This window comes from Oncorhynchus mykiss, chromosome 9 (genome assembly GCF_057628025.1).
Source record: "Oncorhynchus mykiss isolate SJ-2025 chromosome 9, ASM5762802v1, whole genome shotgun sequence".
In the NCBI taxonomy this organism is placed as follows: domain Eukaryota; kingdom Metazoa; phylum Chordata; class Actinopteri; order Salmoniformes; family Salmonidae; genus Oncorhynchus; species Oncorhynchus mykiss.
In genome coordinates, this window is record NC_143030.1 from 5842903 (window position 1) to 5870135 (window position 27233).

The following is a 27233-nucleotide window of genomic DNA, read 5'->3' on the forward strand; positions in this document are numbered from 1 at the left end:
TGCAGACTCCATCAGGTTTTCTTCCAGAATGGTCCTGTATTTGGCTCCATCCATCTTCCCATCAATTTTAACCATCTTCCCTGTCCCTGCTGAAGAAAAGCAGGCCCAAACCATGATGCTGCCACCACCATGTTTGACAGTGGGGATGGTGTGTTCAGCTGTGTTGCTTTTACGCCAAACATAACGTTTTGCATTGTTGCCAAAAAGTTCAATTTTGGTTTCATCTGACCAGAGCACCTTCTTCCACATGTTTGGTGTGTCTCCCATGTGGCTTTTGGCAAACTTTAAACAACACTTTTTATGGATATCATTAAGAAATGGCTTTCTTCTTACCACTCTTCCATAAAGGCCAGATTTGTGCAATATACGACTGATTGTTGTCCTATGGACAGAGTCTCCCACCTCAGCTGTAGATCTCTGCAGTTCATCCAGAGTGATCATGGGCCTCTTGGCTGCATCTTTGATCAGTCTTCTCCTTGTATGAGCTGAAAGTTTAGAGGGACGGCCAGGTCTTGGTAGATTTGCAGTGGTCTGATACTCCTTCCATTTCAATATTATCGCTTGCACAGTGCTCCTTGGGATGTTTAAAGCTTGGGAAATCTTTTTGTATCCAAATCCGGCTTTAAACTTCTTCACAACAGTATCTCGGACCTGCCTGGTGTGTTCCTTGTTCTTCATGATGCTCTCTGCGCTTTTAACGGACCTCTGAGACTATCACAGTGCAGGTGCATTTATACGGAGACTTAATTACACACAGGTGGATTGTATTTATCATCATTAGTAATTTAGGTCAACATTGGATCATTCAGAGATCCTCAATGAACTTCTGGAGAGAGTTTACTGCACCGAAAGTAAAGGGGCTGAATAATTTTGCACGCCCAATTTTTCAGTTTTTGATTTGTTAAAAAAGTTTGAAATATCCATTAAATGTCGTTCCACTTCATGATTGTGTCCCACTTGTTGTTGATTCTTCACAAAAAAATACAGTTTTATATCTCTATGTTTGAAGCCTGAAATGTGGCAAAAGGTCGCAAAGTTCAAGGGGGCCGAATACTTTCGCAAGGCACTGTATCTACTGTTATACCATCTAATGTTATACCATCTATCTACTGTTATACCATCTAATGTTATACCATCTATCTACTGTTATACCATCTATCTACTGTTATACCATCTAATGTTATACCATCTATCTACTGTTATACCATCTATCTACTGTTATACCATCTATCTACTGTTATACCATCTATCTACTGTTATACCATCTATCTACTGTTATACCATCTATCTAATGTTATGCCATCTATCTAATGTTATACCATCTAATATTATACCATCTATCTACTGTTATACCATCTATCTACTGTTATACCATCTACTGTTATACCATCTATCTATCTAATGTTATACCATCTATCTATCTAATGTTATACCATCTATCTAATGTTATACCATCTATCTACTGTTATACCATCTATCTATCTAATGTTATACCATCTATCTATCTATCTAATGTTATACCATCTATCTATCTAATGTTATACCATCTATCTATCTAATGTTATACCATCTATCTATCTACTGTTATACCATCTATCTATCTAATGTTATACCATCTATCTAATGTTATACCATCTACTGTTATACCATCTATCTACTGTTATACCATCTATCTACTGTTATACCATCTACTGTTATACCATCTATCTACTGTTATACCATCTATCTACTGTTATACCATCTATCTACTGTTATACCATCTATCTACTGTTATACCATCTATCTACTGTTATACCATCTACTGTTATACCATCTATCTACTGTTATACCATCTAATGTTATACCATCTATCTACTGTTATACCATCTATCTAATGTTATACCATCTATCTAATGTTATACCATCTATCTACTGTTATACCATCTAATGTTATACCATCTATCTAATGTTATACCATCTATCTACTGTTATACCATCTTTCTCTCTAACCCCCAGACTCCTACCTTGGCCGGCAGGCTGACTGTGTCCCAGTCTGGGGAAGGGAATTCCAGCTTCCCCCTGAGTATCTGGTCAAACAACTCCTCCTGGATGTTATTCTCACTGTAGGAGAGGAGTGAAACTGAGTATACTGGGTCCTATTGTTTTAAACCAGTGAACGTACTGGTGAACATACTGGTGAACGTACTGGTGAACGTACTGGTGAACGTACTGGTGAACGTTCTGGTGAACGTACAGGTGAACGTACAGGAACTCACCTACGGAACGGAGGGAACCCACACAATAGAATGTAGGTGATAACACCTGCAGCCCAGATATCCACCTTCAGACCGTACCTAGCAACACACACAGGGAAGTTGACAACCTCATTATTCTACATTTTGGTCACATAGGAGATGCTTTTATCTGAATCGGTACCTGGGCTTGAGAAGACAATTAAATTGGACGATATCTCCCAGGATCCTTCAATTCAAAGTCCCAGTAAACCAGCTCTGCAAAACGTTATAATGTGAAAATACGTTCGGTACTCCCCACAATATGGAGTTTCTCAGAGCAACTATCTTCATTACTGTCGTTACGTATGGTGCTGCTGGACCGGGCCGACCCGTCGTGCTGCTGGATCGGGCCGACCCGTCGTGCTGCTGGATCGGGCCGACCCGTCGTGATGCTGGATCGGGCCGACCCGTCGTGATGCTGGATCGGGCCGACCCGTCGTGATGCTGGATCGGGCCGACCCGTCGTGCTGCTGGATCGGGCCGACCCGTCGTGCTGCTGGATCGGGCCGACCCGCCGTTCTGCTGGATCGGGCCGACCCGCCGTTCTGCTGGATCGGGCCGACCCGCCGTTCTGCTGGATCGGGCCGACCCGCCGTTCTGCTGGATCGGGCCGACCCGTCGTTCTGCTGGATCGGGCCGACCCGTCGTGCTGCTGGATCGGGCCGACCCGTCGTGCTGCTGGATCGGGCCGACCCGTCGTGATGCTGGATCGGGCCGACCCGTCGTGATGCTGGATCGGGCCGACCCGTCGTGATGCTGGATCGGGCCGACCCGTCGTGCTGCTGGATCGGGCCGACCCGTCGTGATGCTGGATCGGGCCGACCCGTCGTGATGCTGGATCGGGCCGACCCGTCGTGCTGCTGGATCTGGCCGACCCGTCGTTCTGCTGGATCGGGCCGACCCGTCGTTCTGCTGGATCGGGCCGACCCGTCGTGCTGCTGGATCGGGCCGACCCGTCGTTCTGCTGGATCGGGCCGACCCGTCGTGCTGCTGGATCGGGCCGACCCGTCGTGCTGCTGGATCGGGCCAACCTGTCGTTACTCATGGTGCTGCTGGATCGGGCCGACCTGTCGTTACGTATGGTGATGCTGGATCGGGCCGACCTGTCGTTACGCATGGTGCTGCTGCAGGATCATGGTATGTACTTCCACAAACGTCTAAATAAAAATGATCTATTGTTTTTGACCAAGTGCGAATGCGCCAAATCCCTATTCTGCACCTCCAATACTCATTACTGTCAAGTACAGGTCAGCTGATCAACAGCACCGTAACGGCAGTAATGACGAGTAACGAACGTATTTTGACAATGTTTACAGAGCTGTTTAATGGGACTTTGAATTGAAGGATCCTGGGAGATCTTGTCATATTCACGGTCTCCTATTGGTTAATCCAGAACGACTTACAGTTCGTTCATTCAACTAAAATGGAAAATAAAACCACAACTACACTCACAAAAGGTGTGAGGTATATCAGTACATTCTTATTTTATGAACAGCAACAGCAACAACAACAACAACAACAACAGCAACAACCTGTGGAAAAGTTGCAGACGAGAGGAGAGTTTTTTGAGAGAAGTGGACACACACAAACACACACCTCTCTACACACACACTCCTCTTATCAGGTCTCCGAGACACACACACACACAAACACAAACACACACCTCTTACCCAGTCTCAGCGATGATCTCTGGAGCTACATATGTGGGTGTTCCGCAGACTGTATACAGGGGTCCCTCTACAACTGTAGCCAGACCAAAATCACCCAGCTTCAACGACTTGGTCCCATCCAGGTACTCACACACCTGGAGGTCACAGGTCAAGAAAGGAGACCGGTGATAGGTTGATATACATGACTAAAGTGTAATGTAAAAGAAACGCTCCTGTAGGATTTAACTCCAACCCTGTTCCTGGAGAGCTACCCTCCTGTAGGTTTTAACTATAACCCTGTTCCTGGGGAGATACCCTCCTGGAGGTTTTAACTCCAACCCTGTTCCTGGAGAGAAACCCTCCTGGAGGTTTTAACTCCAACCCTGTTCCTGGAGAGAAACCCTCCTGGAGGTTTTAACTCCAACCCTGTTCCTGGAGAGAAACCCTCCTGTAGGTTTTAACTCCAACCCTGTTCCTGGAGAGAAACCCTCTTGTAGGTTTTAACTATAACCCTGTTCCTGGAGAGCTACCCTCCTGAAGGTTTTAACTCCAACCCTGTTCCTGGGGAGATACCCTCCTGTAGGTTTTAACTCCAACCCTGTTCCTGGGGAGATACCCTCCTGGAGGTTTTAACTCCAACCCTGTTCCTGGAGAGATACCCTCCTGGAGGTTTTAACTCCAACCCTGTTCCTGGAGAGAAACCCTCCTGGAGGTTTTAACTCCAACCCTGTTCCTGGAGAGAAACCCTCCTGGAGGTTTTAACTCCAACCCTGTTCCTGGAGAGAAACCCTCCTGGAGGTTTTAACTCCAACCCTGTTCCTGGAGAGAAACCCTCCTGGAGGTTTTAACTCCAACCCTGTTCCTGGAGAGAAACCCTCCTGTAGGTTTTAACTCCAACCCTGTTCCTGGAGAGCTACCCTCCTGTAGGTTTTAACTCCAACCCTGTTCCTGGAGAGAAACCCTCCTGGAGGTTTTGAGAGAGACCCTCCTGTAGGATTATACTCTAACCCTGTTACTGGAGAGAAACCCTCCTGGAGGTTTTAACTCCAACCCTCCTGGAGGTTTTTAACTCCAACCCTCCTGGAGGTTTTTAACTCCAACCCTCCTGGAGGTTTTTTTAACTCCAACCCTCCTGGAGGTTTTAAACTCCAACCCTCCTGGAGGTTTTTTAACTCCAACCCTCCTGGAGGTTTTAAACTCCAACCCTCCTGGAGGTTTTTTAACTCCAACCCTCCTGGAGGTTTTTAACTCCAACCCTCCTGGAGGTTTTTTAACTCCAACCCTCCTGGAGGTTTTTTAACTCTAACCCTCCTGGAGGTCTTTTAACTCTAACCCTCCTGGAGGTTTTTTAACTCTAACCCTCCTGGAGGTTTTTTAACTCTAACCCTGTTCCTGGAGAGAAACCCTCCTGGATGTTTTAACTCCAACCCTCCTGGAGGTTTTTAACTCCAACCCTCCTGGAGGTTTTTTAACTCCAACCCTGTTCCTGGAGAGATACCCTCCTGTAGGATTATACTCTAACCCTGTTACTGGAGAGAAACCCTCCTGGAGGTTTTAACTCCAACCCTCCTGGAGGTTTTTAACTCCAACCCTCCTGGAGGTTTTTAACTCCAACCCTCCTGGAGGTTTTTTAACTCCAACCCTCCTGGAGGTTTTAAACTCCAACCCTCCTGGAGGTTTTTTAACTCCAACCCTCCTGGAGGTTTTAAACTCCAACCCTCCTGGAGGTTTTTTAACTCCAACCCTCCTGGAGGTTTTTTAACTCCAACCCTCCTGGAGGTTTTTTAACTCTAACCCTCCTGGAGGTCTTTTAACTCTAACCCTCCTGGAGGTCTTTTAACTCTAACCCTCCTGGAGGTTTTTTAACTCTAACCCTCCTGGAGGTTTTTTAACTCTAACCCTCCTGGAGGTTTTTTAACTCTAACCCTCCTGGAGGTTTTTTAACTCTAACCCTCCTGGAGGTTTTTTAACTCTAACCCTCCTGGAGGTTTTTTAACTCTAACCCTCCTGGAGGTTTTTAACTCTAACCCTCCTGGAGTTTTTTTTTTAACTCTAACCCTCCTGGAGTTTTTTTTTTAACTCTAACCCTCCTGGAGGTTTTTTTTAACTCTAACCCTCCTGGAGGTTTTTAACTCTAACCCTGTTCCTGTTCTAGGTGTGTATGTAAGAGTTTTATACCAGCAGGTTTTCAGGCTTGATGTCTCTGTGGACTATGTCCATACGGTGTAGGTATTGAATCGCCCCGGCCAGGTTGAAGACCATGGCACTGGCATCTCTCTCCGTGTACTTAGTAGAACATGTGATGGCATCAAACAGATCTCCACCCTGCAGAGAGAGAACGTCGACAGACACAGGTCAGTAAACTGTACACACACATACGGACAGACACACATACGAACAGACACACACACATACGAACAGACACACACACATACGAACAGACACACACACATACGAACAGACACACACACATACGAACAGACACACACACACACACGAACACACACACATACATACGAACAGACACACACACACGAACACACACACACATACGAACACAAACACACACACACACATACGAACACACACACACACACACGAACAGACACACACACACACACACACACACACACATACGAACACACACACACACATACGAACACACACACACACAGACACACGTCAAATGACTATGATATTTGGTACAATTCATGCAAAATGGAGTCCGGGCTCCAGCCGCTTGCTGTGTGATAGAGCTGAGGGACGGGGCGCTCTCAGATTCATACACCAGTGTTTTAGATGCAACAAAATGGAGTCCGGGCTCCAGCCACTTGCTGTGTGATAGAGCTGAGGGACGGGGCGCTCTCAGATTCATACACCAGTGTTTTAGATGCAACAAAATGGAGTCCGGGTTCCAGCCGCTTGCTGTGTGATAGAGCTGAGGGACGGGGCGCTCTCAGATTCATACACCAGTGTTTTAGATGCAACAAAATGGAGTCCGGGCTCCAGCCGCTTGCTGTGTGATAGAGCTGAGGGACGGGGCGCTCTCAGATTCATACACCAGTGTTTTAGATGCAACAAAATGGAGTCCGGGCTCCAGCCGCTTGCTGTGTGATAGAGCTGAGGGACGGGGCGCTCTCAGATTCATACACCAGTGTTTTAGATGCAACAAAATGGAGTCCGGGCTCCAGCCGCTTGCTGTGTGATAGAGCTGAGGGACGGGGCGCTCTCAGATTCATACACCAGTGTTTTAGATGCAACAAATGACCAGCCATGACACCATGTACTGTAGCTTTAAAAGGGCCAGTCAGCAGTTGTTAAAACCATTTCTGGACGTATAAATTAATGACATGTACCGATTTGATTCTATGAATGATATGTACCCATTGATTCTTGAAGAATATAACTTATTATACCATGGCATTTTTGAATACTTGATCTTGATTGGCTAGATGGGCGTTCTAGAGCGCGCCTTAATTACCCTATAATATAATTATGTGGTATATGGCCAATAGACCAAGGCTAAGGGCCGTGTCCAGGCACTCCGCATTGTGTCGTGTCATTGGCCGTGGTGTATTGGCCATATACCACACCTCATCAAGCCTTATTGCTTAATTATAGCCTTGGTATAAGCAGGATAATCAACTCAGGGCTCTTGGTATAAGCAGGATGATCAACTCGGGGCTCTTGGTATAAGCAGGATAATCAACTCGGGGCTCTTGGTATAAGCAGGATAATCAACTCGGGGCTCTTGGTATAAGCAGGATGATCAACTTGGGGCTCTTGGTATAAGCAGGATAATCAACTTGGGGCTCTTGGTTTAAGCAGGATAATCAACTTGGGGCTCTTTGCGTTCTCTGGAAAACAATGCAAGTCCGTGGAAAGGTCAGTGCCAATCCGCTAGCGTGTTGGAAACACACCTTCCGCGTCATTATTTTACATAGAACACATAGCCTCTCATCGATTATCCCTTAATGCCTCACGACAATGGTCCAATGGTCACACCCCAATCAGAACCTGGTTTTACCATGTTTGTTCACAAAGTAAATGTTAAACCAACACTGTACAGCCCCAAAACAGGATGAACAACATACTGTTGATGTCATGGAATGGGCAGTCCTTGCATCCATTACTCTGTTAAACTTGAAAGGGTTACATTTTCTCCAGCCCCGCCCACTTTTTAACGGAAACAAGGGAGCGGAGAGACGCTTCGTACCTTGACCAATTCCATGACCAGGTAGAGCTCTGTGGGCGTGTCGTCGACCTCAATCAGCTGTATAATGCTGGGGTGTCTGACCCTCCTCAACACCGCCACCTCGTTCTCTATCAGGTGCTCCTGATCAATACATACAGTACCAGTCAAAAGTTTGGACACACCTACTCATTCAAGGGTTTTTCTTCATTTTGACTATTTTCTACATTGTAGAATTAATAGTGAAGACATCAAAACTATGAAATAATACATGTGGAATCATGTAGTAACCACAAAAAGTGTTAAACAAATTGTTCAAAGTAGCCACCCTGAAGGAAAGAAATTCCACAAATGAACTTAAGAAGGCACACCTGTTAATTGAAATGCATTCCAGATGACATGAAGCTGGTTGAGAGAATGCCAAGACTGTGCAAAGCTGTCATCAAGGCAAAGGGTGGCTACTTTTAAGAATCAAAAATATATTTAGATTTTTTTTATCACTTTTTTTGGTTACTACATGATTCCATATGTGTTAGTTCATAGTTTTGATGTCTTCACTATTAATTCTACAATGTAGAACATAGTAAAAACAAAGAACAACCCTTGAATGAGTAGGTGTGTCTAAACCTTTGATTAGTACTGTTTATCAATACATAAATCAGTCAGTCAATCAATCAATCAATCAATCTGAACAGTACATAAATCAGTCAGTCAATCAATCAATCTGAACAGTACATAAATTGAGTCAGTACCTTCCCACAGCAACGAGCTTTATCGATAATCTTCAGAGCAAACTCCTGTCCAGTCGACCTGTCGATGAATGAACGAATCAATCAATCAATCAAGTACAGTGGATCAATTATCCACAACACTGTGCTCCGAGGACGTTCTCTCGTGAGGACAAGAGGAGAACACAGAACATGTTCCATTTGAGAAGCACTCTGTGTTACCGCATGAATGACCAATACAGACAAAACAACTACATAATGCTAACGTTTTACTTCATAATTATCAACTACCTACAGTTGAAGTCTGAAGTTTACATACACCTTAACCAAATACATTTAAACTCAGTTTATCACAATTCCTGACATTTAATCCAAGTAAAAAATCCCTGTTTTAGGTCAGTTAGGATCACCACTTTATTATAAGAATGTGAAATGTCAGAATAATAGTAGAGAGAATTATTTATTTCAGCTTTTATTTCTTTCATCACATTCCCAGTGGGTCAGAAGTTTACATACACTCAATTAGTATTTGGTACCATTGTCTTTAAATGGTTTAACTTGGGTCAAACGTTTCGGGTAGCCTTCCACAACCTTCCCACAATAAGTTGGGTGAATTTTGGCCCATTCCTCCTGACAGAGCTGGTGTAATTGAGTCAGGTTTGTAGGACTCCTTGTTCACACATGGTTTTTCAGTTCTGCCCACAAATGTTCTATAGGATTGAGGTCAGGGCTTTGTGATGGCCACTCCAATACCTTGACTTTGTTGTCCTTAAGCCATTTTGCCACGACTTTGGAAGTATGCTTGGGGTCATTGTCCATTTGGAAGACCCATTTGCGACCAAGCTTTAACTTCTTGACTGATGTTTTGAGATTTTGCTTCAATAGATCCACTAAATTTTCCAGCCTCATGATGCCGTCTATTTTGTGAAGTGCACCAGTCCCTCCTGCAGCAAAGCACCCCCACAACATGATGCTGCCACCCCCGTGCTTCACGGTTGGGATGGTGTTCTTCGGCTTGCAAGCCTCCCCCTTTTTCCTCCAAACATAACGATGGTCATTATATGGCCAAACAGTTCTATTTTTGTTTCATTTGTTTCATTCCCACTGGAATTGTGATACAGTGAACTATAAGTGAAATAATCTGTCTGTAAACAATTGTTGGAAACATTACTTGTGTCAAGGACAAAGTAGATGTACTAACCGACTTTCCAAAACTATAGTTTGTTAACAAGAAATGAGTTTTAATGACTCCAACCTAAGTATATGTAAACTTCCGACTTCAACTGTATATGTGTTAATCGAGGAGGCAGGAAACCTAGTGGTTAGACCGTTGGACTAGTAACCGAAAGGTTGCATGATCGAATCCCCGAGCTGACAAGGTTAACCTGTTAGAGCTCTAGGGGCGCTATTTCATTTTTGGATAAAAAACGTTCCCGTTTTAAGCGCAATATTTTGTCACGAAAAGATGCTCGACTATGCATATTCTTGACAGTTTTGGAAAGAAAACACTCTGAAGTTTCAGAATCTGCAAAGATTTTGTCTGTAAGTGCCCCAGAACTCATTCTACAGGCGAAACCAAGATGATGCATCACCCAGGAATTAGCAGAATTTCTGAAGCTCTGTTTTCCATTCTCTCCTTATATGGCTGTGATTGCGCAACGAATGAGCCTACACTTTCTGTCGTTCGCCCAAGGTCTTAGCAGCATTGTGACGTATTTGTAGGCATATCATTGGAAGATTGACCATAAGAGACTACATTTTCCAAGTGTCCGCCTGGTGTCCTGCGTCGAATTCGGTGCGCAATTGCCAGCTGCTTCTACTTTACCATTTGATTCAGGGGAGAAAGCATGTGTCCAAGAACGATGTATCAATGAAGAGATATGTGAAAAACACCTTGATGATTGATTCTAAACAACGTTTGCCATGTTTTCAGTCGATATTATGGAGTTAATTTGGAAAAAAGTTTGCGTTTTGAGGACTGAATTTATGGATTTTTTTTGGTAGCCAAATGTGATGTATAAAACGGAGCTATTTCTAATACACAAGGAATCTTTTTGGAAAAACTGAGCATCTGCTATCTAACTGAGAGTATCCTCATTGAAAACATCAGAAGTTCTTCAAAGGTAAATTATTTTATTTGAAGGCTTTTATGTTTTTGTTAATGTTGCGTGCTGGATGCTAACGCTAATGCTAACGCTAAATGCTAACGCGAAATGCTAACTCTAGCTAGCTACTTTTACACAAATTATTGTTTTCCTATGGTTGAGAAGCATATTTTGAAAATCTGAGATGACAGTGTTGTTTACAAAAGGCTAAGCTTGAGAGATGGCATATTTATTTCATTTCATTTGCGATTTTCATAAATAGTTAACGTTGTGTTATGCTAATGAGCTTGCTGATAGATTTACACAATCCTGGATACAGGGGTTTTTTCATAGCTAAACGTGACGCAGAAAACGGAGCGATTTGTCCTAAACAAATAATCTTTCAGGAAAAACTGAACATTTGCTATCTGAGAGTCTCCTCATTGAAAACATCTGAAGTTCTTCAAAGGTAAATGATTTTTTTGAATGCTTTTCTGTTTTTTTGTGTAAATGTTGCCAGCTGAATGCTAATGCTAAATGCTACGTTAGCCATCAATACTGTTACACAAATGCTTGTTTTGCAATGGTTGAGAAGCATATTTTGAAAATCTGAGATGACAGTGTTGTTAACAAAAGGCTAAGCTTGAGAGCTAGCATATTTATTTCATTTCATTTGCGATTTTCATGAATAGTTAACGTTGCGTTATGGTAATGAGCTTGAGTCTGTATTCACGAACCCGGATCCGGGATGGGGAGATCAGAAAGGTTAAACTCTGTGGTTCTGCCCCCTGAACAGGCAGTTCACTGTTCCCCGGTAGGCCGTCATTGAAAATAAGAATTTGTTCTTAACTGACTTGTCTAGTTAAATAAAAGTAAATAAAAATTAGAAAAAAGATGAATCTAGCTAGCCAGTTAGTTTTACATGTAAAAAAGGCTGTTGTTATGCAAGGGAGATGGCCAACATTAGCTACACATTCTTTGTGTATAGCTAGCTATCTACCAATTATTTTCGTCAGTTAGCCAGGGATCTACGACATGACAGTGGGTATTCCAGGCAGTTAAACATTGTAACATTAGCAAGGTATGAATTTGTTAACGTTTTTAAGATACAATATTGTATTCAGGCAACATGTGAGATGTGACTGGGCAACTTTTCATTTCGAAGTCGGAGTTAATTTTCTCTCTCTTCAGCTCAAAACCAGCTGCCGTTGTTTGCATGGGTGCGTCACATTACGTCAACAAGTCTGGGAGTATTTCAGTAGAAGGATCGATATATGCTTCGAAATGTGTACAAACAAAGTATGCATCTGAGAACTGCCCTCAGTGTTCCATTTCATCTGAGAACTGCCCTCAGTGTTCCATTTCATCTGAGAACTGCCCTCAGTGTTCCATTTCATCTGAGAACTGCCCTCAGTGTTCCATTTCATCTGAGAACTGCCCTCAGTGTTCCATTTCATCTGAGATCTGCCCTCAGTGTTCCATTTCATCTGAGATCTGCCCTCAGTGTTCCATTTCATCTGAGAACTGCCCTCAGTGTTCCATTTCATCTGAGATCTGCCCTCAGTGTTCCATTTCATCTGAGATCTGCCCTCAGTGTTTCATTTCATCGGAGAACTGACCTCATTTGAGAACTGCCCTCAGTGTTCCATTTCATCTGAGATCTGCCCTCAGTGTTCCATTTCATCTGAGATCTGCCCTCAGTGTTCCATTTCATCTGAGATCTGCCCTCAGTGTTCCATTTCATCTGAGATCTGCCCTCAGTGTTCCATTTCATCGGAGAACTGACCTCATCTGAGATCTGCCCTCAGTGTTCCATTTCATCGGAGAACTGCCCTCAATGTTCCATTTCATCGGAGAACTGCCCTCAGTGTTCCATTTCATCTGAGAACTGCCCTCAGTGTTCCATTTCATCTGAGAACTGCCCTCAGTGTTCCATTTCATCTGAGAACTGCCCTCAGTGTTCCATTTCATCTGAGAACTGCCCTCAGTGTTCCATTTCATCTGAGAACTGCCCTCAGTGTTCCATTTCATCTGAGAACTGCCCTCAGTGTTCCATTTCATCTGAGAACTGCCCTCAGTGTTCCATTTCATCTGAGAACTGCCCTCAGTGTTCCATTTCATCTGAGATCTGCCCTCAGTGTTCCATTTGACATGCTTTGATTTGGACTCATACACCGACCGTTGCGTGCTCCAATGTTCATGCTCGAAGCACGGTAGTACGCATATTGAGAAACACCCAGTGTGTGTGTGTGCGCGTGCACTGGGGACGTATGGGGATGTGTGTGATCTAGTACCTACCTCTCGACACAATCCTTAACAACTGCAAAGTTCCCGTCTCCTATGATCTTCCCCACCTTGTACTTGTCACTGATGATGGAGGAGGAGACCGACCTGTTCCCATTCACTATACAGGAGAGAGACAGGGGTAACAGAGGACACACAACCATGCTGTGAAACGTCCTGAGGATTGTGGGAGTAGCGTGATATGACCATATGTGCCAACCTGTACACACACACACACACACACACTCACTACACACACACACACACACACACTACACACACCCACACTACACACACATACACACCCTAACACACACACTACACACACACACACACACACACTCACTACACACACCCACCCTAACAAACACACACACTACACACACACACACACTACACACACACACACACACACCCACACTACACACACACATACACACCCTAACACACACACTACACACACATACACACCCTAACACACACACTCACTACACACACCCACCCTAACAAACACACACACTACACACACACACACACACACCCACACTACACACACCCACACTACACACACATACACACCCTAACACACACACTACACACACATACACACCCTAACACACACACATACACACCCTAACACACACACACACTACACACACCCTAACAAACACACCCTAACAAACACACACCCTAACACACACAGACGTCTACCTTCAGGGCTCAGATCATCTGTCTGGTTCGCTGCTCCGTTCACATCTGACGAGGCAGGATGAGGAGAAATCTGGAGAGAGGGAGAGGGGGAAAGAGGAGAGAGAGAGAGAAGGAATGAAGGAGGGGGAATGACAGGAGAGAGAGAGAGAGGAGAGGGGGGATGACAGGAGAGAGGAGAGGGAGAATGACAGGAGAGGGAGAATGATAGGAGAGCAAGACAGAAACGAGGGGAGGAGAGGAGAGGGGGATGACAGGAGAGAGAGAGAGGAGAGGGGGGAAGAGGAGAGGGGGGAAGAGGAGAGAGGAGAGAGAGAGAGGAGAGGGGGGAAGAGGAGAGGGGGATGACAGGAGAGAGAGAGGGGGGATGACAGGAGAGAGGAGAGGGGGAAAGAGGAGAGGAGAGGGGGGATGACAGGAGAGAGAGAGAGAGAGAGAGAGAGAGGAGAGGGGGATGACAGGAGAGAGAGAGGAGAGGGGGGAAGAGGAGAAAGGAGAGGGGGGATGACAGGAGAGAGAGAGGAGAGTGGGGATGACAGGAGAGAGGAGAGGGGGGATGACAGGAGAGAGAGAGGAGAGGGGGGAAGAGGAGAGGGGGGATGACAGGAGAGAGAGAGAGGAGAGGGGGGAAGAGGAGAGAGGAGAGGGGGATGACAGGAGAGAGAGAGAGGAGAGGGGGGAAGAGGAGAGAGGAGAGGGGGATGACAGGAGAGAGGAGAGGGGGATGACAGGAGAGAGGGAGAGGAGAGGGGGAAGAGGAGAGAGGAGATGGGGATGACAGGAGAGAGAGAGAGGACAGGGGGGATGACAGGAGAGAGAGAGGAGAGGGGGGAAGAGGAGAGAGGAGAGGGGGGATGACAGGAGAAAGGGAGAGAGAGGAGAGGGGGGATGACAGGAGAGAGGAGAGGGGGGAAGAGAAGAGAGGAGAGGGGGAAAGAGGAGAGAGGAGAGGGGATGACGCGAGAGGAGAGGGGGGGAGGAGGAGAGGAGAGGGGGGATGACAGGAGAGAGAGAGGAGAGGGGGAGAAGAGGAGAGAGGATAGGGGGAAAGAGGAGAGAGGAGAGGGGGATGACAGGAGAGAGGAGAGGGGGGATGACAGGAGAGAGAGAGAGTAGAGAGGGGGGAAAGGAGAGAGGAGAAGAGGAGAGAGGAGAGGGGGGAAGAGGAGAGAGGAGAGGGCGAAGGATGGAGGGTCAAGGTGGGGCCGACAAGGAAAAAGCAAAGAGAGAAAAGGATGGAGATATTAAAGGGCCAGTCTCCTTTAACCTCGTTTACCTCCTGATTTACTAAACAAAATGGAGATATTAAAGGGCCAGTCTCCTTTAACCTCGTTTACCTCCTGATTTACTAAACAAAAAGGAGATATTAAAGGGCCAGTCTCCTTTAACCTCGTTTACTTCCTGATTTACTAAACAAAAAGGAGATATTAAAGGGCCAGTCTCCTTTAACCTCGTTTACCTCCTGATTTACTTAACAAAATGGAGATATTAAAGGGCCAGTCTCCTTTAACCTCGTTTACCTCCTGATTTACTTAACAAAAAGGAGATATTAAAGGGCCAGTCTCCTTTAACCTCGTTTACCTCCTGATTTACTTAACAAAAAGGAGATATTAAAGGGCCAGTCTCCTTTAACCTCGTTTACCTCCTGATTTACTTAACAAAAAGGAGATATTAAAGGGCCAGTCTCCTTTAACCTCGTTTACCTCCTGATTTACTTAACAAAAAGGAGATATTAAAGGGCCAGTCTCCTTTAACCTCGTTTACCTCCTGATTTACTTAACAAAAAGGAGATATTAAAGGGCCAGTCTCCTTTAACCTCGTTTACCTCCTGATTTACTTAACAAAATGGAGATATTAAAGGGCCAGTCTCCTTTAACCTCGTTTACCTCCTGATTTACTTAACAAAAAGGAGATATTAAAGGGCCAGTCTCCTTTAACCTCGTTTACCTCCTGATTTACTTAACAAAAAGGAGATATTAAAGGGCCAGTCTCCTTTAACCTCGTTTACCTCCTGATTTACTTAACAAAAAGGAGATATTAAAGGGCCAGTCTCCTTTAACCTCGTTTACCTCCTGATTTACTTAACAAAAAGGAGATATTAAAGGGCCAGTCTCCTTTAACCTCGTTTACCTCCTGATTTACTTAACAAAAAGGAGATATTAAAGGGCCAGTCTCCTTTAACCTCGTTTACCTCCTGATTTACTAAACAAAAAGGAATATTGTTTTTTGGAAAAGTGCACAAAAATAACTGTAATGGGGCTTTTTAAAGATTAAGATGGAAGCTTTTCAGTACTACTTATTTAACTTTCTTATGTTTCTAATTTGTTCCTCCCCCTTCTCTCCTCTCCCTCATCTCCCCTTTCACCTCCTCCTCTATTTTCCTTCATCTCCATCCTCCCCACTCCACCTTCTCTCCTCTCCCTCCTCTCCTCACCTTGAGGTTGCGTCGGGTCCCCGGGCTGGTAGGAGAGGGGCATGACCTCGCCGACTTAGCCACACCCACCTGAATTCCTGTCCCCTCAGTGGCTATTGAGAAAAAATCAGGAAATACTTTTACTTCAGGCAGCCTATGAAATATTGTAGAGACCAAAAATTTGATTTTGATTGGTTTAAACTAAAAAATCTGTTCTCTCATTACCTGGGCCAGGTGATTTGGTTCTGGGTGGAGTTCTGGGCGGGGTTTTGGGCGTGGTCACGCTGGAAGGTTTGGGAGACGACGGCTTCAGAGGAGTGGAGGAACGAGACATTTTCACCCTAGAGTCTGGAGAGAAACACGTCCAAATGATCGAAGAACGACGTCTCTCTTGTTCTTACAGTTTATTTAAATGAACACTTCTTTACATGGTTCCTCACAGGAATCAACCAACCAGTTTAACGTACCGTTGACGAACGCGGAGGCAGCCTTCCCGCTGTGTGTGATGGCGTAGTCGTCCTGAGCGTACCGGAACTTCTCCAGACCACACGCCATGAACACGTCATCATCACCGAAGAAGTCCTGCAGGCTGGTCACCTGTGGGGGGGTTAGAGGTCAGAGGTCAGATAGAAGAAGTCCTGCAGGCTGGTCACCTGTGGGGGTTAGAGGTCAGAGGTCAGAGAGAAGAAGTCCTGCAGGCTGGTCACCTGTGGGGGTTAGAGGTCAGAGGTCAGAGAGAAGAAGTCCTGCAGGCTGGTCACCTGTGGGGGGGTTAGAGGTCAGAGGTCAGAGAGAAGAAGTCCTGCAGGCTGGTCACCTGTGGGGGGGTTAGAGGTCAGAGGTCAGAGAGAAGAAGTCCTGCAGGCTGGTCACCTGTGGGGGGGTTAGAGGTCAGAGGTCAGAGAGAAGAAGTCCTGCAGGCTGGTCACCTGTGGGGGGGTTAGAGGTCAGAGGTCAGAGAGAAGAAGTCCTGCAGGCTGGTCACCTGTGGGGGGGTTAGAGGTCAGAGGTCAGAGAGAAGAAGTCCTGCAGGCTGGTCACCTGTGGGGGGGTTAGAGGTCAGAGGTCAGAGAGAAGAAGTCCTGCAGGATGGTCACCTGTGGGGGGGTTAGAGGTCAGAGGTCAGAGAGAAGAAGTCCTGCAGGCTGGTCACCTGTGGGGGGGTTAGAGGTCAGAGGTCAGAGAGAAGAAGTCCTGCAGGCTGGTCACCTGTGGGGGGGTTAGAGGTCAGAGGTCAGAGAGAAGAAGTCCTGCAGGCTGGTCACCTGTGGGGGGGTTAGAGGTCAGAGGTCAGAGAGAAGAAGTCCTGCAGGATGGTCACCTGTGGGGGGGTTAGAGGTCAGAGGTCAGAGAGAAGAAGTCCTGCAGGCTGGTCACCTGTGGGGGGGTTAGAGGTCAGAGGTCAGAGAGAAGAAGTCCTGCAGGCTGGTCACCTGTGGGGGGGTTAGAGGTCAGAGGTCAGAGAGAAGAAGTCCTGCAGGCTGGTCACCTGTGGGGGTTAGAGGTCAGAGGTCAGAGAGAAGAAGTCCTGCAGGATGGTCACCTGTGGGGGTTAAAGGTTAGAGGTAATCTCTCTCTCCCACCCCCCCCCTCTCTCTCTCTCTCTCTCCCCATCTCCCTCTCTCTCTCCCCATCTCTCTCTCTCTCTCTCTCTCTCTCTCAGCTCGAGTACTATTCCATTGATGCTGAGAAACTGTGTCAGGCGTGAGTGTATGTGTGTGTGTGTGTGTGTGTGTGTGTGTGTGTGTGTGTGTGTGTGTGTGTGTGTGTGTACTCAGCACTGCCGGCGGCAAACTTGATCAGAATTCTAGGACATGCTTAGTCAGACACTCTCTCTCACACACACACACAAACATACACAGTACATCAGACCTCAAACACAGAGAAATGTCTAGTGGATTAAATACAAATTGTAGATCAAAATGACAGCGATTTGCTACAAACTGTAGACGAGAGACAGAAAGACAGACAGACAGACAGACAGACAGACAGACAGACAGACAGACAGACAGACAGACAGACAGACAGACAGACAGACAGACAGACAGACAGACAGACAGAGAGAGAGAGAGAGGTTCTGTAGACAAGCATGCTAATTACTTTCAGTTGCTAGGGAGAGACTGGCAGGATTTCTGTTTTGTTGGCTTGCCAGCCTGCACACTCACCAGGCCTCACACACACACACACACACACACACAGGACAGTGTCTTTTGTGTGACTGGGTGATTTCTCTCGGCTGTGTTCCAAGTGGCAGCCAGTTGGTTTGACCAGTAGGACACTACAGTATGGAAGAGACACAGACAATGACTCATCGCTTATAAACCTTTCTCTGTCTCTCTCTCTCTCTCTGTCTCTCTCTCTCTCTCTGTCTCTCTCTCTCTCTGTGTGTCTCTCTCTGTCTCTCTCTGTCTCTCTCTCTCTCTGTGTCTCTGTGTGTCTCTCTCTCTCTGTCACTCTCTCTGTCTCTCTCTCTCTCTCTCTCTGTCTCTCTCTCTCTCTGTGTGTCTCTCTCTGTCTCTCTCTCTCTCTGTGTGTCTCTCTCTGTCTCTGTCACTCTCTCTCTCTCTCTGTGTCTGTCTCTGTCACTCTCTCTCTCAGTGTGTCACTCTCTCTCTCTGTCACTCTCTCTGTCTCTGTCACTCTCTCTGTCTCTGTCACTCTCTCTGTCTCTGTCACTCTCTCTGTCTCTCTCTCTCTCTGTCTCTGTCACTCTCTCTGTCTCTGTCACTCTCTCTGTCTCTGTCACTCTCTCTGTCTCTGTCACTCTCTCTGTCTCTGTCACTCTCTCTGTCTCTCTCTCTGTCTCTCTCTCTCTGTCTCTCTCTCTGTCTCTCTCTCTGTCTCTCTCTCTCTGTCTCTCTCTCTGTCTCTCTCTCTCTCTGTCTCTCTCTGCTATGGGGCGGAGAGAAAGATTTGCAGTTTTACAGCAAATTGTCTCGCTGAAGGTCAGGTTCCCTGGGCACTTGCCCTACATACCCAGTCAGTAATTAGACCCTGATTCCTACCAGTTCAGATAGCTGGCTAGACTAATTAACATAATCACACCAGGATTCCTACCAGTTTAGATAGCTAGCTAGACTAATTAACATAATCACACCATGATTCCTACCAGTTTAGATAGCTGGCTAGACTAATTAACATAATTACACCATGATTCCTACCAGTTCAGATAGCTAGCTAGACGAATTAACATAATTACACCATGATTCCTACCAGTTCAGATAGCTGGCTAGACTAATTAACATAATTACACCATGATTCCTACCAGTTCAGATAGCTGGCTAGACTAATTAACACCAGGAGACCATGATTCCTACCAGTTTAGATAGCTGGCTAGACTAATTCACATAATTACACCATGATTCCTACCAGTTCAGATAACTGGCTAGACTAATTAACATAATTACACCATGATTCCTACCAGTTCAGATAGCTGGCTAGACTAATTAACACCAGGAGACCATGATTCCTACCAGTTTAGATAGCTGGCTAGACTAATTAACATAATTACACCATGATTCCTACCAGTTCAGATAGCTGGCTAGACTAATTAACATAATTACACCATGATTCCTACCAGTTCAGATAGCTGGCTAGACTAATTAACATAATTAGACCAAGTAACCAATCTAAAAACATGTAGCTGACATGGGCCAATTGGGTGACTGTCAGTGACTGACATAACAAGAGAAAAACTGCTGATGCACAACCTGACTTCACCTTGTGTATTCTACTATTCTACCTAGCAACAGTAAGTTGTGAGCCCGACTCGGGGGCCCCTAGCGGCTGTGGCTTATGCCTAGGGCCGGCCCTGCTGCCTCTCCTCTCCTCCCCCTGAGGAGTCTTTCAGGATTTTCCCTCCTTTTCTGCAGCAGGAGCCCTGCAGCATACAAATTAATCTCTCCCCTTCTCTTTCCCCCCTCCCTCTCTCCCCTTCTCTTTCCCCCCTCCCTCTCTCCCCTTCTCTTTCCCCCCTCCCCTTCTCTTTCCCTCCTCCCCCTCCTCGTTCCCCCTCCCTCCTCCCCCTCCTCGTTCTCCCTCCTCCCCCTCCTCGTTCCCCCTCCCTCTCTCTTCTACCCCTTCCTCCCTCTCCCCTTATCTTTCCCCCCTCCCTCTCTCCTCTACCCCCCTCCGTCTCTCCTCACCCCTTTCTCCCTCTCTCTCCTCTACCCCCCTCCCTCTCTCCTCTACCCCCCTCCCTCTCTCCTCTTCTTTTCCCCCTCCTTTTCTGCCCTCTCTCCTCTCCTCCCTCTCTCTTCTGTATGACTGCTAGATTGCTTTAAGGTGGATGAACAAACTGAAAGGAGAGTGGGGCCCAGAACAAACTGAAAGGAGAGCGGGGCCCAGAAGAAAGGAGAGCGGGGCCCAGAAGAAAGGAGAGCGGGGCCCAGAACAAACTAAAAGGAGAGTGGGGCCCAGAACAAACTGAAAGGAGAGTGGGGCCCAGAACAAACTGAAAGGAGAGTGGGGCCCAGAACAAACTGAAAGGAGAGTGGGGCCCAGAAGAAAGGAGAGCGGGGCCCAGAACAAACTGAAAGGAGAGCGGGGCCCAGAACAAACTGAAAGGAGAGCGGGGCCCAGAACAAACTGAAAGGAGAGAGTGGCCCAGAACAAACTGAAAGGAGAGCGGTGCCCAGAACAAACTGAAAGGAGAGAGGTGCCCAGAACAAACTGAAAGGAGAGAGTGGCCCAGAACAAACTGAAAGGAGAGGGTGGCCCAGAACAAACTGAAAGGAGAGAGTGGCCCAGAACAAACTGAGTGGCCCAGAACAAACTGAGTGGCCCAGAACAAACTGAAAGGAGAGAGTGGCCCAGAACAAACTGAAAGGAGAGAGTGGCCCAGAACAAACTGAAAGGAGAGAGTGGCCCAGAACAAACTGAAAGGAGAGAGTGGCCCAGAACAAACTGAGTGGCCCAGAACAAACTGAAAGGAGAGTGGCCCAGAACAAACTGAAAGGAGAGAGTGGCCCAGAACAAACTGAAAGGAGAGAGTGGCCCAGAACAAACTGAAAGGAGAGAGTGGCCCAGAACAAACTGAGTGGCCCAGAACAAACTGAAAGGAGAGTGGCCCAGAACAAACTGAAAGGAGAGGGGCCCAGAACAAACTGAAAGGAGAGAGGGGCCCAGAACAAACTGAAAGGAGAGTGGGGCCCAGAACAAACTGAAAGGAGAGAGGGGCCCAGAACAAACTGAAAGGAGAGTGGGGCCCAGAACAAACTGAAAGGAGAGAGGGGCCCAGAACAAACTGAAAGGAGAGTGGGGCCCAGAACAAACTGAAAGGAGAGAGGGGCCCAGAACAAACTGAAAGGAGAGTGGGGCCCAGAACAAACTGAAAGGAGAGAGGGGCCCAGAACAAACTGAAAGGAGAGAGGGGCCCAGAACAAACTGAAAGGAGAGTGGGGCCCAGAACAAACTGAAAGGAGAGAGGGGCCCAGAACAAACTGAAAGGAGAGAGGGGCCCAGAACACTTATTCGTCTTCTTCAGCAAGAACTACTATTAAATCTAGCTCTCAGCCCATTCTAATGTTAGTATTCGGGGTAGGACCGGTTCAGGGAACAGAACAGAAAACTGGAAACTTGACGAACAGAACCAGAACCAAGAACAAAAGTGATCCATTCTGTTCCAGAACAGAACCGTTATTTTAAAAGCATGGGAACCGGTTAATAATGTTATTTTGTGTTACGGCCATTTGTTTCGGGTCCCACAACAAAACTCCTCAATGTCACCCAGGAACCGATTCCACTGTCTGTCTGTCTGGAATCTTCTAGAATCTTCTAGAATGTCATTGTTATGCTGAGGCATTAAGATTTCCCTTCACTGCTTCCAAAGGCAGTTTGGAACTCGGTAGTGAGTGTTGCAACCGAGGACAGACGATTGTCATGAGATTTTTACGGCTTGTGTGGCCTACCACTTCGCAGCTGAGCCGTTGTTGCTCCTAGACGTTTCCACTTCACAATAGCAGCACTTACAGTTGACCTGAGCAGCTCTAGCAGGGCAGAAATTTTACGGACTGACTTGTTGGAAAGGTGGCTTCCTACGATGGTGCCACATTGAAAGTCATTGAGCTCTTCAGTAAGGCCATTCTACTGACAATGTTTGTCTATGGAGATTGCATGGCTGCGTGCTCGAATTTATACACCTGTCAGCAATGGGTGTGGCTGAAAAATAGCCGAATCTACTCATTTGAAGGGGTGTCCACATACTTTTGATTATACAGTGTAGTTTACCCGTTCCATAGCAAGCTCCTCTATCCATTGGTGAAGTCATTTAACGTTGAGCCAATTTAAAAAATTTAAAAAATAAGTTCAGAGTTCTAACAAGGAACAGAAAGGAATTATACTCTTTGGGTTGAACCGGTTCAGAACTTTATTTTTGCTGGTCGGAACAACAACAAAAGAATGGTTCTGATCAAAACGGAACCGTTAGAAAATCATTTTGGTTCTAACAACTTGAATAGTAGTAAAGTTAAGGGGTGATGAAGGTTCTGATTCTAATGCGTTGTCACAGAGATGAGACGTTCTAGAACAACAACTTGAATAGTAGTAAAGTTAAGGGGTGATGAAGGTTCTGATTCTAATGCGTTGTCACAGAGATGAGACGTTCTAGAACAACAACTTGAATAGTAGTAAAGTTAAGGGGTGATGAAGGTTCTGATTCTAATGCGTTGTCACAGAGATGAGACGTTGTAGAACAACAACTTGAACAACCGTCTCTCTCTCTCTCCTTTTCATATACATATATCTCCACAGCTTCTGTCACACACTGAACACACAAACTGAACACACACACTGAACACACACACTGAACACACACACTGAACACACACACTGAACACACACACTGAACACACACACTGAACACATGGCAGGTAGCATTGGACTAGTAACCGAAAGGTTGCAAGATTGAAACCCCGAGCTGACAAGGTAAAAATCTGCCTTTCTGCCCCTGAACGAGGCAGTTAACCCACTGTTCCCCTGAACAAGGCAGTTAACCCCACTGTTCCCCTGAACAAGGCAGTTAACCCACTGTTCCCCTGAACAAGGCAGTTAACCCACTGTTCCCCTGAACAAGGCAGTTAACCCACTGTTCCCCTGAACAAGACAGTTAACCCCACTGTTCCCCTGAACAAGGCAGTTAACCCACTGTTCCCCTGAACAAGGCAGTTAACCCAGTTTCCCGTCTTACCTGTTTCCCGTCCCACCTGTTTCCCCTCCTACCTGTTTCCCCTCCTACCTGTTTCCCATCCTACCTGTTTCCCCTCCTACCTGTTTCCCATCCTACCCGTTTACTGTTTCCCGTCCTACCTGTTTCCCGTCCTACCTGTTTCCCGTCCTACCTGTTTCCCGTCCTACCTGTTTCCCCTCCTACCTGTTGCCCCTTCTACCTGTTTCCCGTCCTACCTGTTTCCCCTGCTACCTGTTTCCCGCCCTACCTGTCTACCTGTTTCCCCTCCTACCTGTTTCCCCTCCTACCTGTTTCCCCTCCTACCTGTTTCCCGTCCTACCTGTTTCCCCTCCTACCTGTTTCCCCTCCTACCGGTTTCCCGTCCTACCTGTTTCCCATCCTACCCGTTTCCTGTTTCCCGTCCTACCTGCTTCCCCTCCTACCTGTTTCCCATCCTACCCGTTTACTGTTTCCCGTCCTACCTGTTTCCCGTCCTACCTGTTTCCCGTCCTACCTGTTTCCTGTCCTACCTGTTTCCCCTGCTACCTGTTTCCCGTCCTACCTGTTTCCCCTCCTACCTGTTTCCCATCCTACCCGTTTCCTGTTTCCCGTCCTACCTGTTTCCCCTCCTACCTGTTTCCCGTCCTACCTGTTTCCCGTCCAGTGTATAAAGCCTCTTGACGGCACCAGAGTCCAGTTTGATAGCTTCGGTGATATCCTCCAGAACCTGGTCGAAGGAATGCGCCGTCTTCTTGTTCAATAAAATCCTGACTGCTTTCCTCGGCTTCACTCCACTACGAATCACCGTGACCAGCTTAGGTTTTATAAAGTCATTACTCTCTCTGACCAGCTGTTGACCGCCCGGGCCCGGGCCAGACCCAGACCGCGTCCCAGGGACAGTAGGGGAACCGCTAGAGGTGCCAGCGGTAACACCGGGCTTCCAGTTTGGGTTGTTGATCTTGGTGTAGTCCAGTTTACGATAGGGCTCGTTGGACGCACACACGTAGCAGTCACCTGGGAGGAGAGACATTATGAATACATCACACACACACACACACACACACACACACACACACACACACACACACACACACACACACACACACACACACACACGTAACAGTCACCTGGAGGAGAGACATTATGAATACATCACACACACACACACACACGTAACAGTCACCTGGAGGAGAGACACTCGTCCCAGTTCAATACTCTGGGATCCATTACAACCTCTATCTCTTCAAAACATGACTAGATGTCTTTCATGTGATATGGCGAGGCAGTATTGCATATCAAACTCAGAGGTCACACCGCAGACTGTGTGTGTGTGTGTGTGTGTGTGTGTGTGTGTGTGTGTGTGTGTGTGTGTGTGTCAGAGCGATCTCCCTCCTCAGGAGCAGAGTGAACAGAGCAGAAGAGGCTGTAGTGGGGGCATCCTAAAATAGCACCCTATTCCCTACATAGTGCACTACAGACTGGGGGCCCATAAGTCTCTGGTCAACAGTAGTGCACTACAGACTGGGGGCCCATAAGTCTCTGGTCAACAGTAGTGCACTACAGACTGGGGGCCCATAAGTCTCTGGTCAACAGTAGTGCACTACAGACAGGATAGGGTGCTATTTCTGATGCAGCCTTGGTGTCAGGCTTCATCACATCTATCATACCAACCTCTGTTTTAGGACTGCATCTCCTTGGAGTGCTCGCCGTTGCTACCTTAAAAGGAATTTCTGCACACCTCTCCTCCTCCCCCCTCCTCTCCTCTCCCCTCCTCTCCCCATCTCCTCCCCCCTCCTCCCTTCTCCCCTCCTCCTCTTCTCTCCTCTCCTTCTTATTTCCTCTCCCCTCCTCTACCCCCCTCCTCCTCCCCTTTCCTCTCCCCTCCTCTACCCCCCTCTCCTCTCCTCTACCCCCCCTCCTCTCCTCTCCCCTCCCCTCCTCTCCTCTCCCCTCCTCTACCCCCCTCCTCTCCTCTCCTCTCCCCTACCCCCCTCCTCTCCTCTCCTCTCCCCCCCCCTCCTCTCCTCTCCCCTCCTCTACCCCCCTCCTCTCCTCTCCTCTCCCCTCCTCTACCCCCCTCCTCTCCTCTCCTCTACCCCCCTCCTCTCCTCTCCTCTCCTCTACCCCCCTCCTCTCCTCTCCCCTCCTCTCCCCTACCCCCCCCTCTCCTCTCCCCTCCTCTCCTCTACCCCCCTCCTCTCCTCTCCCCTCCCCTACCCCCCCTCTCCTCTCCTCTACCCCCTCTCCTCTCCTCTACCCCCTCTCCTCTCCTCTACCCCCTCTCCTCTCCCCCCTCTCCCCTCCTCCTCTCCCCCCTCTCCCCTCCTCTACCCCCTCTCCCCTCCTCTACCCCCCTCTCCTCCTCTCACCTCACCTCTCCCCGCTCTCCTCACCTCACCTCACCTCTCCCCCTTCTCCTCACCTCACCTCTCCCCCTTCTCCTATTCTCTCCTCTCCCCCCCTCTCACCTCACCTCTCCCCCTTCTCCTCTCCTCTCCTCTCCCCTCTACTGTATTCTCCTGTATTCTTTGATAACACTGTTTGACCTTGGTACTGGGTGACATTGGTAGCTATTCAAATACCTGGAGGATAGATAGTGAATGCAATTCTGCCCGTGTGGAGTGTGTGTGTGTCGTGGTGCGCGTGTGTGTGTGTGGTTTGTGTGTGTGTGTGTGTGTGTGTGTGTTACAGTCCTATTTGCATAAGGTAATGACAGTGCTAGTCAAGCACGTTGGGCCATTTTTGCATAATCCTCTCACCTGTCACTGTTCCCACGGGAACCTGCGCTTAGTTTAATCAGGCATAATGTTCTCTTCTTATTTTGGGTCATTTTAGAATAATTGCTTTGAGGACAAAAAAAATGACCCCACCCCTTTAATTCCAGTAAATTAACTTTTGGGTGTTTCTACAGAGCAAGTTACTGACCAGGTTGAGTTACACTCTTCATCACCAGGTGAACTTTTGGGTGTTTCTACAGAGCAAGTTACTGACCAGGTTGAGTTACACTCTTCATCACCAGGTGAACTTTTGGGGGAGAAGTGAAATAACACTATTGAGATTAAGGAGAGGAGGAGGGTTCTATAGTCTATTGAGATGAAGAGGAGGAGGAAGAGGAGGAGGAGGAGGGTTCTATAGTCTATTGAGATGAAGAGGAGGAGGAAGAGGAGGAGGAGGAGGGTTCTATAGTCTATTGAGATGAAGAGGAGGAGGAGGAGGAGGAGGAGGAGGAGGAGGGTTCTATAGTCTATTGAGATGAAGGAGGAGGAGAAGGAGGGTTGTATAGTCTATTGATATGGAGGAGAGGAGGAGGAGGGTTCTATAGTCTATTGAGATGAAGGAGGAGGAGGGTTCTATAGTCTATTGAGATGAAGGAGGAGGAGGAGGGTTGTATAGTCTATTGAGATGGAGGAGGAGAAGGAGGGTTGTATAGTCTATTGATATGGAGGAGAGGAGGAGGAGGGTTCTATAGTCTATTGAGATGAAGGAGGAGGAGGGTTCTATAGTCTATTGAGATGAAGGAGGAGGAGGAGGAGAAGGAGGGTTGTATATTCTATTGATATGGAGGAGAGGAAAAGGAGGGTTCTATAGTCTATTGAGATGAAGGAGGAGGAGGAGGGTTCTATAGTCTATTGAGATGAAGGAGTAGGAGGAGGATTCTATAGTCTATTGAGATGAAGGAGTAGGAGGAGGGTTCTATAGTCTATTGAGATGAAGGAGTAGGAGGAGGATTCTATAGTC

At 47.0% G+C, this 27233-nt stretch overlaps 1 protein-coding gene across 1 annotated transcript in view; it reads right to left on the minus strand.

The window, feature by feature from the left end:
• Positions 1 to 27233, minus strand: part of LOC110518252 (serine/threonine-protein kinase DCLK2) — a 61046-nt gene that overhangs the window by 27233 nt on the left and 6580 nt on the right. The window contains exons 2-13 of the mRNA XM_036987093.2: positions 24145 to 24509; positions 16798 to 16927; positions 16556 to 16678; positions 16352 to 16443; positions 13921 to 13990; positions 13225 to 13330; positions 8867 to 8924; positions 8139 to 8258; positions 6101 to 6247; positions 3944 to 4077; positions 2256 to 2333; positions 2004 to 2100 (exon numbers count right to left, since the gene is read on the minus strand). Of these exons, the coding sequence (XP_036842988.2) occupies positions 2004 to 2100; positions 2256 to 2333; positions 3944 to 4077; positions 6101 to 6247; positions 8139 to 8258; positions 8867 to 8924; positions 13225 to 13330; positions 13921 to 13990; positions 16352 to 16443; positions 16556 to 16678; positions 16798 to 16927; positions 24145 to 24509 (1520 nt within the window). The remainder of the gene's footprint in view (positions 1 to 2003; positions 2101 to 2255; positions 2334 to 3943; positions 4078 to 6100; positions 6248 to 8138; positions 8259 to 8866; positions 8925 to 13224; positions 13331 to 13920; positions 13991 to 16351; positions 16444 to 16555; positions 16679 to 16797; positions 16928 to 24144; positions 24510 to 27233) is intronic.